Source organism: Nannochloropsis gaditana, assembly GCF_000240725.1.
Source record: "Nannochloropsis gaditana CCMP526 unplaced genomic scaffold scaffold097, whole genome shotgun sequence".
In the NCBI taxonomy this organism is placed as follows: domain Eukaryota; class Eustigmatophyceae; order Eustigmatales; family Monodopsidaceae; genus Microchloropsis; species Microchloropsis gaditana.
In genome coordinates this window covers 1-12,151 of record NW_005803856.1, presented here as the reverse complement: position 1 = coordinate 12,151, position 12,151 = coordinate 1, and the positions used below count along the sequence as shown (strand labels likewise).

The 12,151-nt window shown below is 51.9% G+C and overlaps 2 protein-coding genes across 2 annotated transcripts; one reads left to right on the top strand and one right to left on the bottom strand.

Annotated features, from left to right (window-relative positions):
- Nucleotides 1–1,168: 1,168 nt before the first annotated feature.
- On the top strand, nt 1,169–3,454 carry NGA_2031810 (lyr family of fe s cluster biogenesis protein). The gene is made up of 2 exons (XM_005855792.1): nt 1,169–1,188; nt 3,071–3,454. The coding sequence occupies exon 2, from the start codon at nt 3,087–3,089 to the stop codon at nt 3,363–3,365; it is 279 nt and encodes a 92-aa protein (XP_005855854.1). The 5' UTR covers nt 1,169–1,188; nt 3,071–3,086; the 3' UTR covers nt 3,366–3,454.
- A 561-nt stretch (nt 3,455–4,015) lies between these two features.
- Nucleotides 4,016–4,250, bottom strand: NGA_2122410 (uncharacterized protein; the record flags this gene model as incomplete). Its single annotated transcript, XM_005855796.1, has 1 exon — nt 4,016–4,250. A coding segment is annotated over one exon (235 nt), but the record flags the coding sequence as incomplete, so codon positions are not given.
- Between the last annotated feature and the right edge of the window lie 7,901 nt (nt 4,251–12,151).

Below are 12,151 nucleotides of genomic sequence, written 5' to 3'. Positions count from 1 at the left end.
TGGATCACTGCATAGAGGATAAGACCAAGCGTCGCGGTGCTTAGGGCGCATGGAGTGGCTTGCACGGCATATTTCCACGCCAAGGGGGACCATGCAAAAAGCCCTGCAGCTGTCCCGGCAGCTATTAATGTGGTTATACTCGTCTCTGTATCTCGATATTTAGAGCTTGACGTACATAAAGACTGGTAGTAACGATATCGTGCCCGTCCAAATTGCGCAACGCACAAAAAGAGACATCCGGCTGTTGCGGTCGAGAACACGGCGGAGGCAACATTTGCCTTCCAAGCAGGGCTCTCATCGAGGGGTAGGTAGTTTATAGCTATGTGATAAATAATGGCTAAAAGTGGAGGTATGCTTGGACAGGCTGTACCCATGCAGCATCCCTCTGTGACGAGTGTAGCGCTACCCGCAGACACGACACTCCTGGCTAAGGTTACCCAGTAACTTGTAAAAATAACTCCACACGTGAGAAATAAGCATATGCTTGTAATACACTTGCTCGACCGCAATCTCTTAGAGATGAGATTTCTCATGGCAATCGTCATTGGCATATGGGTGCCGACCTCTCAACTTTCGGTATCCATGTACTGTGATGGTGAAACGGGTTTGTATTTTTTAAGCATGGCCTGATAATCGACGCCTTGTGGTACATAATCTTGGTTTTTGCACGCTCTAAGCATAAATTTTTTTTTGGTTAGGGTGCCTGTCAAACAAAGAAAGCTCATGTCAAAATCAACACTTGCGAACACGGTATTTGCCACTAGGACTGGGGGGTCTATGAGATACCCGAATGCGTCCATGTATCGTCCTCGTTTTCGACGCATCGGCACAGGGTAACGAGAATGGAAAAATGCATTTACCACATGCAGATTTCCAAACGGCGAAGGAACGTTCCTCTGGCGTGTCCGCACGTCGAACCCGACGTGCACGCACGGCATGGGGTTTACGTGCCCGGAGGCGGGGTCTGTCGGGGCTGGCGAGACTCGGGGCGAGAAACATCACGTGAGGGGCCCGCCCTGGGTACTGCCGCGGCCGCCCTCCCCACGGGCGTGGTGGCCAGTGCATCGTTTCACAACGTTTTCTGTCAAGCTTCACACGGTCCTTGGTCATACGGTCCTACAGATTGCGGACAAGGGGTGTAGGTGGTACGGAAGTTTGAACTGGATTCAGTGGGAACAAAGCATTGAGGTAAGTCAATTGCCAACTCGCCCTTAAAACAAGGAAGTAAAAAATATATCATGCCTGGCACGCGCCTCTACGTGGGAAACTTGACGCCTTCCGTCACGGGAGATGAGTTGAGGGAGATTTTCAGCGGCTACGGGCCAATTGATCGCGTGGACATGAAGAAAGATGGGTACGCCTTCGTAGAATTCGTGCGCGGCAGAGAAGGAGAGGATGCCGTTGTTGCGGCCGCCCAAGGCATGAACAAAAAGGAACTGCACGGTTTGATATTGACAGTAGAAGAAGCGAAGGGCCCGAAACGAGAAGGTCCTCGTCCTGAGATGCAGCGGTCTGATTTTCGGATTCGAGTGGAAGGTATGCCGCGTGAAGCCACCTGGCAAGATTTGAAGGACTTCGCTAGAGGGAAGAAAGGATTGGCTCCTTTATACACAGAGGTACTCCGTGGCACTCCGGGCGTAGGGATTATCGAGTATCACCGCCGCGAGGATATGATTGAAGCTTTGAGCCTCATTCACAACACGGAACTGCGTGGCGTGGTGGTCCAAGTGTACGAGGTGAGTGGAGAGTATTGTGATGGACGGCCTGGCAACTGTGAAGGTTGAAAGCCACACAAGGGGACATTATGTACACGTCTGAAAAGAAACCGCATCCACCTTCCACAGGACACCCCGATGAGCCGAGACCGCGGGCCTGAGAGGCGACCCGGGCTCAGCCGAAGCCCCCCGGGGCATTACCGGCGGGGCGACAACCGTTTTCCGCCTCGCGATCGTCCACGGTCCAGGTCGCGAGAGCGCTACCCGCCCAGCTACATGCCCCCAGACCCTTACGCTTACCGTCGAGGGCGCTCTCGGTCTCGCAGCCCCCCGCCCGGTCGTTACCCACCTCCCTACCCCGAGGACCCTTATCGCCGCGGCGGCCCTCTCCCCCCTCCTCCTCAACCGGCTTTCTACGACAACTACGACTACCGTCGTGATTCTCGCGCTCGCTCCCGCTCCCCCCCTCCTCGCTACGCTCCTCCGTATGAATCCCGCTACGTCTCGCCCCCCTCCTCCGGCGGCCGGCCCCGGGACTACAGTCCCCGTCGTCCAAGGGCCGCGGCAGATGACGACTACCGTTACGCCCCCTCCCCCCTCGCTACGCGCCACCAGGACCATACGACGGTGGACGGGTGGGATCAGCCGGTGGGTTTGCGGGAGGGAGGTTCCCCGCGGACGGACGCTTCGAGGAACCCTTTGACGGCGGGCGCCACCCACCCGGACCACCTGCGTCGTCTCGCCCCCCTGCGCACGCGCCCATGCCAGACATGTACATGCCGGGGCCCCGTCCCCCGGGCCTGGGTGGAGGGGAGGCTGGTGGAAGCAGGGATCCCCGGCGGAGGGAATGGGGCGGGGGCCGGTGAGGCTCCCATGGATGGGTTTGGGAGGGCGTGCAGATTCGCAACATTGTCCGGTCCTGAAGAGGGATGATGGAGCAGAGGAAAGCTTGATGATCACACAGAGGCCTAGTCGGGCTCAGATTCCGGAGGCGTGCACGTGTCAAGGAGGCTTTGAGGGGTTGAAAGGATGTGTCGAAGTGCTCTGAGGACTCCTTGAGAAGAAGGCGATGTAGAATGCTGTGCCATCGATCTACCGGGCATTCCTCGAGGGCTTGCCAGGGACGGTGTCATGCCTGGGGTGGTGCAGAGGACCGCGAAGAGACTAGGTTTAAGGAATAATTTGATAGGAAATGAAGGCGCCCCTTGTCAGGCTCGAAGCGCATCGGTCATCTTTTTTTTCGCCTCCGGACCTCCTTCCCTCCTTTCTCTTGCTCAGCTCCCTGTGCCAGCGAACCTGACTGTACAATGTATCATCACACCCTCTCTCACTGAGCTCGACGTTCTCCTCGACAGGATTGGGTGAGGGTGGATGTCGCCGCAACGAGCCTCGGGACTACAGAAAGAAGTTCTCAGCCTTTACCGACGAGTATTGCGCGCTGCCAGAGTCAAAGACGCGGGCAAAATAGATGGAGGAACGTACACATTGGCTCGTACGCGTTTCCGAGAAGATGCTACGTCAGTAAGTCGAATGGATTTTCAGAAAATTGAATTTTTAATCCGTCAAGGACATAAGCAACTCAAATACTTGAACATGCCGAGTGTTTTAAGAGGCGCCTCCGTCACCCCTTCCGCCGCATCGCGGCATTAAGGAAAGAGGAGACACGACATAAAACCTTCTGTAAAGCATGTAAATAAAGCGTCCTCACACTAACCGAAGTAAATTATGGGCAGCATCAAGTTTCGTCTCTTTTTTTCCCAATCTGCCCTGATTTTCTTTGTCTCCTTCAACATCTGTTTCTGCCCCTCATGTGAGCTCTTTTGCTCTGCCCATTATTTTCGTCCTCCGCGGTGTTCAGCTCGTCTAGCTCTTGGGTCATGCTGGCCATGGCTTCATCCGGATCTAAGCGACGCATGGAGACGCACAGGGGCTCCAAGATTTCTAATGCCCGGCAATGGTACAGCATCTCCGCACGCAAGGTCTCCTCCAGCATGGCCTTCATTTCCAGAACTCTACTTTTTTCGAAGCATCGAAAGTTACAGTCCACCACTTCGTCGGTATGCTTGGCGCACTCGCTGTAATTAGCCAGCTTTTGCTGCTTTGTATCTGCGTCATCTTCCAAGTTAAGCATGCTCAGCAGAGTCTGTTCTCCTGAAACTTGAAGAAGAAGGAAGAGGGTGACGCTATCAAGATATTTACAGATCAAGCAGGGCTATTGTCACCGAATACTTTTTCATTGACCCCTTAATTCAGTCCCCCACATGTACTTACATGTAATTTTCCTCTCCATGGCTCGAAATTTGCGAAGAGCTCTCTCCCTATCTTTCAACAAAAGCCTTGTCGGATGCAGAACACGACTTAAAATGAGGTCAAAAGTAGAGATAACCCGCTCTTCGGCACGCTCGCACATAATCGTCCTGCGTTCTTCTGCTAATCTCTTGGTACATTCGGCTATTGCGATGAGGTCTTCTTGCAGATCGATGAACTGCTCTTGTGCAGCCGTGTCGCGAACCTTTTGAGAAAGGTCCATTGTCACATTGCATCCTTCATCGTGATTTCTTAAAAGAGCCCTGACCCCCTGCCGGAGCGTTGTAACATTTCTTTCACAAAAATCGAGACGGCCTTGCAATACTCTACCCTTTTCGTCCATATCCAAGGGAACGCTGTAACAAATTAATCAAGAGAAGTAGGAAAGTATGACATTACGAGATATGCTACGTAGGCACAGATCCTAAGGTACTTTATTGCAAAGTGAAAAATAAAAATAAAAAAAGTGGTGTGTGCCCGCATCGCCAGCCGACGACCGAGGACTTTTCAAACGCAACGTTTTTAGGGGCGGATGAGATTTTCTCACCCGCCGATCTCCTAACAAGTTATGTTAATAAGAGTGCCGGAAATACCAGATTCAAGCATAGTAAGATGTCGGGGGAAATACTGATGTCATCGCACGCGAAGCTCCTGTCTTGTAAGTTTGAAAGATGCTTACAGGAAAAAAAAACGATTGTAAAACACGAGGGAAGACCAAAGTAGCACCCAAAATAAAAATCTTGAAAATCAAAATTTAATTTCTTCATTTTTAAGGAAGCATCTGCAATTTATTCTCCTCGTGCGGCCATTCTCGCCACACCACATTTGTTTCGTCAGACCTCCCAAAAAAACTTCGGAGAGGTTGGTAGGCGACCTGTCAACGCCTCCACACCACTCGGAGTGATGAGCAACGTATGTTCAAATTGGGCCGACCTAGCGCCATCAGCAGTGGTTGCTGTCCACTTGTCTGGCCACAATATGTGTTTATTCGTTCCCTCACATATCATCGGCTCGATGGTAAACGTGTGTCCAGGCTGCATCACCCCCGCAGGTTGGCTATTCTTGAAGTGAAGGATGTTGGGTGTGGTGTGGAAAACCTTTCCCACACCGTGCCCGCAAAACTCTCGCACGGTGGTGAAGCCCTCCTTGGTTACATACTCTTCGATAATTGCACCGATGTCTTTGTAAGGACGCCCAGGCTTGCAGAACTCAATTGCTTTTTGCCACGCGTCGTATGTAACTTTGACAAGCCTTTTCCCTGCCTCATCGACGTTCCCAACACAAAAGGTTTCCGAGCAATCCCCGTGATACCCCTTATAATAGACGGTCACATCCACGTTAACTATATCACCATCCTGCAATTTGGTCGACACGTCGGGAATGCCGTGACAGACGACTTCGTTCAAGCTTGTGCAGCACGACTTGGGAAACCCTTGGTAGTTTAGCGGTGAGGGGTAAGCGCCCCGCTTTATCGTTTCCCCGTGCGCGATGCTATCGATCTCGTCAGTCGTCATCCCCACCTTGATCTGTCGACCGACAGCATCCAGTACTTCACGTGCGACCAATCCAGAGGCACGCATAGCGGCGATATCCTCCGGAGATTTCACTTCGATCATCCAAGGCAACGGCGGATCGCGAGCTTTCGGCATCCTGTGATATTTGTCAGAGAAACAGGAATAAGTTGCGCGTCCTAGGAACTAAGTGAAAGACTCCAAAATTTACACAATCACAGCATCTATGAGCCATTCCAACAATCGGCCGTCGACTGCTTACCCATCAAGAGCATAGTCGGGCCGCAATATGTCTGCTGGGACATCTCGGGGAGGACTCAATACACCAGGCTTTAGACGGCCGGTGTACTTGAATTTGTCTCCCTTTGCTTCCTTTTTAGCACCAAATCCAAATCCCTTTGATGCTGGTGGTCCACTGCCGCTACTCGANCCTTTTTTACACAGAATGTCTCCCCTCGACCTCCCCGAGTACTGCACGAGAGAAGAGGGCTGGAAGGCGGATGATAGATGGCAGAGGAAGATAACAAGCAGGACGAAAGATCGGTAGACTGCGAGCAGCTTACCACCATTTCTTCTTGATCGGTCGTAGGACAAGTACATTTTCACCCGAAATGGGGCTCTTGTAAATCGTGCAAGATCTAGTCGCTCTTTGGGCTCAAGTATCTTGACAACACTTCGGCAAGAAGGAAGCGCCTGTGACGGAAACGAGAAGACCGAGATGAGGTGCATTGTTACGTGATCTGTCCACCCTCTGAGCCAGAGTGTTGGGCGATGTGCACTTCTTAGATGCGGTAAGTTTTACACTCCATTCGCCATAGGTTTCGCCCCTAGACGAGCCCCCCCCTTCTATTCAAGGCGACCGGAAGGCCGGGTCGCTGAAATGGGCCACTGCGTCGGCACTCGACTCAATGTTTGCAACACTTTGCACACCATTCAAAACCGCCCACGCATTTCACAACGAAAGGTGCACAATCAGGTAAACAGGGCCAAAGGGCGGCTTCATTGCAAGAAGCCTGCCACCATTTGGGACCCTATCACCATGACCTATCATCCCCATTCAAGTGCCAGACGGCGTAACATCGTTCTCAAAGTCTTGGCGTTTTCCTCTTTCGGTTGCCTTGTATTACCCTACATTCTTGGTTTTCATCTCGATCTGTACGATGACCAATTAAAAGCCATTTGGAGAAAACGCTTGGCGCACCAACTATCGGCAACGGAGGCGGACACTGAAAATGGCATAAGTGTGGAGAGCAAGGCCAGCAGCAATGCCCAAATTGATTATGAAGTATCATTCCCGGAAATCGACGCCGAGGATAGAATCATCATTCAATTTTCGACTGACTGCACAAGTTTTCAGCATTGGCAGGCGATGACAATGTTGGAGAGCGCGGAGCGTGTAGGCCAGCGTGGCGCAATCGTCAGGGTGGTGTGTGGATGCGAGAAAAAAGCTTCATTGACAGGGGACGACCAACTGACAAAAGAACAGATACAAGCGGAACATGCAGCGTTTGCCGAGCATCCAAGCTCGACGCCTCGCTTTCGATTCCATTTGATATTCGTGGACGATATGACCCATGTGGCCAACACATCCGAAAGATACAAATTTGCCAACAAAGCGCAAAGCTTACATTTTTGGCTGGATAAAATGGGCGGAGGAACACTTCGAGAAGTGGCTGGACCTGATGCATCTTTCGATGAGAGCGATGAAGATGTGGTCGTCATTTCAATTGACCCCGATTTCCTCTTCATGACGCCATTTGGGCCGCGGGAGCTAGGACTGCTGCCGAGTGCTTCTTGGGGAACGAATTCTGTCAATGAAGCCCCAAAACTTCGTCAAACAAACTTAAGCGACGAAATTCTTTTTCGGGTTCCGAAAAGTGGTCGCGAGGTGATTGCTCAAATGCGGGGGCGGCCGACCGCCCAAGCCTACTCGTTGAGCTCCGTGTGGAGGGAGCTTCCGGTCTGTAAGGAGGACACGGACGGCTGCAGTCGAGTAAGTTTCGCTGAGGCAAACCAATTTTACAATGTGGGACCGCCGTATGCTTTGCATCGCGCGGACTGGCTCTCTTTCATTGACGAATGGACTGCTGTTATCCCTCTTGCGCACGCGCAGTACTCCACCGTTAGCGAAGACAAGACTAAACATTACGCGGAGATGTTTGCCTGGGCGATTGCAGCGGCAAAACTCCACCTACCTCACACATTACTGGATATGGCGATGGTAGGATGCATGCGAAATTGGCCAGCGGAGAGAATACATAAAGCAGTTTCTGCGCTTCAAAAGAATCATGCGAAAGACCGAACATTTCGCTGTGGACTCGATTCACCAATCGTTGCTGACAACGTGGGACTCGCGGTCAGTAAGGACGAAATGACTTCCGAGGCCGGAGTATCTGCCCCTGTTTCAGCTTCTGATCGACTTCCTGCTTTCCTCCATTACTGCGAACAATGTCGCTTGGAAGAGGAAGGGAGGGTGTGGTGGTGGTATAAAAGGATGCTGCCTGCCGACCTCATTTTTGATTGTGGCCTGCACTTGGTGGAGTTGCCACCGTCGGCCATGTTCGGGAGCAGCAAAGAAGCCTTTGTCTCATGTACGTTGATAGAAATCGTCAATGCGTGCAAGCGGCGCTTCCGGCGCTCGTCGCTCTGTCAGTCAGCAGCCAACGCAACGGAAAATGAGAGCCATGATGTTAAGATTATTCCGAAGGGGGGTCATCGTCGTATCCGCGAGGGAGAGTGGCACGATGTGCCTGCGAAGTGAAATCGACATCTCGTGGTTGCGTAAAAATGTGCTTCATACCAAATGGGAAAAAAGCAAAATATTTCACTCGAGACGGTTTCGAGACTTCTCGAATCATTCTTTTAGGTCGCACGGGCTTACACCAAAACTCTACGCTCGTCTCTCTCATGCAATGAAAACGGCCCCAGGCTGGCAGAGGCGTCAAATTTACGAGCCCCTATTACGCACAGAGCCTACCTTTCTCTCCGTCGCTAAAATCCACTTTTAAGCCACAATCGAATCTGCTTTAGTCGTCACTCGCCCCTGTTCATCGCGTTTCGACCTGCCCTACCTCCGTGCACCTTCCTGGGCATCAGGTGCGACGCGATTCTCGCATGGGTTCTCGTGGCACTCCACAATTGGACACGTTTCAGATTTGTAGTAGCGGTGATACTGCTTTCCTATACTTCTCGTTAGATCCTTCTCACTCCTTCATAGATCATCTTGTTTTCAAAAAACTACTCTGGTTCCTTCTCACTCCTGCGTACCCTGCCTCGCGGCCTACTGGTAAATATCGTACCACACAGGCACGATGACAAGTAAAAAATAGTACATTATAAAAGATAACCAATTTATTGCCGTCTCACGTGGACCCATACCGTGTCTCCGTCGTCTCACACCTGCCACAAACTACGCTTGTCGCGCTGCTCATTTTTATCCCTGCCAAGATTCTTCCCTGTCAATTTTGTACACCGGCCTGGCTTCTCGCCTTCATGTATCCATTCTTACGCCTCCTCCATCCAATCGCTCTTCCATATGCCCTTTCGAAGAAATGGTTGACAGGAACTTCATTGCAACGATCTTCCTGTTCTATCGTTGTCAACTCCGAACCTGAGAAAAATTTCACACCTGACCCGTAAGCTATGTGTGACCCTTCCATGATCCGCCGAGGCTCTTTTTGATGTTTTCGTCCCATCTCCCTCCTAGTTTCCCGGAATTAAAACTCCTTTTTTTCAACTCGAAGATCCATCCCTGAATTCTTCACAAAGAACAAAGTAATTATCCTCTTTGTCTTTTCCCGTATCCGCCTACGAATGGCACGTTTTCGAGCGCACCCCTCTACCCTTTGCCTAACCCGCCCACATCTACGCCATGCGGCCATGAATCCAAGAATAAGGAGTCTTCGGCATCTTCTTGACACGATCTAAGCTCATCTCAGCCAGTTTCAGGTACCGCGGGCCGAGCTTGCAAAGCTTTTCTTGATAGCGTGCACCCTCACCAGAAAGGCCTCCAATGTGCTCGATATCCCAGATTTCCACCAGGTGATCCAAGATATTTGCGTAATCCACGGCCGTGTAGACACCTAGCTTCTGAGCAGTGATGGAAAAGTGCTCGAACAGGTCTGGATCGTGCCCGTCTGTCATCATTACGGCGGGCATGGTGATCTAAGGGGGGGTGAAGTTAGGTTAAGGTTCCTAAGTACAGAAGTCAACCACGTCGAATCACGCTAGCAGGGGTCAAGATCTAGTTTTTACCTGGTCTGTCATCAACTCGTAGAACGACTTAAGGCCTCCCTCCGGGTCTCTGTTCAAGATCTCCTTGAAAATGGCCTGGTACGCCTTCTCGTGTCGCGACTCGTCCCCCGCAATCTTGCTGCAGATAAGGCCAAGGTTACCATCTCCTGCATTGTTCGCAAGACGTGCGACATTCTGGTGAGAAATCTTGGTGGCTCGCTCCTGAAAAGAGGTGTAGACGAAGCCCTTGTAAGGGTCTTTCTTGATCTTGGGGTTAAATCCGCTAGAAATCTGTGTGTACATAAAAATGGTCAGTAATAACAACATCAGATCACTATCTTCCCGCTTACGCGAGACTTTCGTTTCGAGTCCCATGGGCTCTCCTCCCATGCAATTGCAACCTTTCACTGCGTACGCTACGCGCTTTCCCTCATCCTCATCTCTTCACGGACACTTACAAGGTGCTGGATGGTGCACTCAATAGCGCGCATGTCCACTCGCCCCGTCAAATACAGGTATCTGTTCAGCAAGTCACCATGGCGATTCTCTTCCGAGGTCCAACCCCGGGTCCACTTGCACCAAGCCGATGGTGAGGTGCCAGTAGGATCGTCGACGCCCTCGAAGGTGTTCAACAAGGTCTGGTAAGTTGGTAGGGCTTCCTCCGTCACCATGTCTCCGACAAGCACTACCAAAGTCTCGTCGGGGAGGGTGGCAGCTTTTTCGCGGAACTCCTTGACCTCCTCCTCCCAACCCTCCTTCGTCAGGTCTGGCACGAAGTCCTGTGGCTGCCACGCTTTTTCTCCGGTGGGAAGAAGCAGCTTGGAAAGCATACCCTCTACCATGGGCTCCAGGCTGGTAATTACCTCAACTTTGTCTGGGTAGACGTGCATCAACTCATTAGAGGCTCTGCGGTCGCAGTGGGAAAACAGATGGCATATTGATGATGAGCGAGCCATGACACAGGTGCATGCGTTGATCACATTTAGTGACAGTTATTCTTCAACACAGTGGAGCCTCCTCCCACCACCACACATGGCGAAGGTTAGTGTTTGCGGGCTGAAATAGTTAGCGTCCACCCCCTGATCGTGAACCATCCCATGGTTGTCCTCCAGATTCGATGTTGGAAGTCTCACTTACTGTTTACGTCGGAAGTCTGCTTCCCAATCGGGCTTGGCATCTTTGGTGGCCGGCGCAGCGGCGGGGGGTTCCACAGCTACTGCCCGCTGGCGCGTTACTGTCGAAGAGTGAGACACATACGAAACATGAATTTTGGCGGATATTTCTCATCACGATACAAGTGTGTGCCCTAAATCAGCCCTCTGTGGCGTGGAATTTTGGTTGCAAAGCAAACTTCTTCCAGAACGTGCACAGCTTTTTCTCTTTCCACCTCCCACTTACAACGCGAAGCAGCCGCGGCCGTCGAGCGCAAGGGATGAGAAGATGGGGCGAAGAAGGCAAGGCTAGAAGAAATGGCTAGCGCCGCTACTGTTCCGCGGAGTAAAGCTTTCGCGCCTAGAGTGCTGGTGCTGGTGTTGCTTGTCTCCATTCGAACGACTGGAACACGGGAAAAGGTGACGTGCTCTGATGCTGTCGGGTGATAGGAATGAACGCAAGGCTTCAGTATTACAGACATAGTGGTACTTAAATCAAAGTCTGTGAGACCAAGTAAAAGGTCACTGCTTAAAAAAGTCGCCACTTCGTCCGCTACCTTTCTCGAGTGTGTTGCAGGGGTGGTGCCAAGTCCCAGGAGGAGACTTTTGGCAGTCAGAGCGAGTTTGTCCAAAACAGATCCCACAATAAGTGCTTCACAAGGATCATACCACTATGTTCGGCTGGGTCATAAACAAGTGTTTCTCATCAAAACGCGCTGAGACGCCAGATTGTCTGCCGACGCCCTTCTCGCTTGCTGCCAAAGGCATGTCATACGCACTTTTGCAACATGGAGCGGTCGAAGCCCACTGACGCCCAAACCATGAGCCGCCATCGAGTGTGTGACACGCCACGAGGACGAAAGACAGGCAACAAAATACGCCGTGTCGCCCTGCCCAAAGTGTGAGCGTGCCCTTCACCGGGAGGAATCAGTTTATTCAACCCAGCTGTGACGGGGTCTTCGTGTCCGAACCGGAGCATCTCTAAAACGTTCTTTCGACGTGGATTGGGCCATCACGACGCGTCATGGAGATCCAAGCCGCACAGTCACGCCATGTTCATCATCCACGACCCACCCGCCAACAACAGCACATGAAGCAATGGCCAAGAAGGTGCTTGGCTCTTTCGGGCACTTACGTGTTGCTTGGTGCGCTCAAATTCGGGTGTGTCCCACAGTGCCTGCGAGGCTCGGGGACGGGCGTGACGTGATGGGGGAGGGAGGGCGCCGAGGGGGGG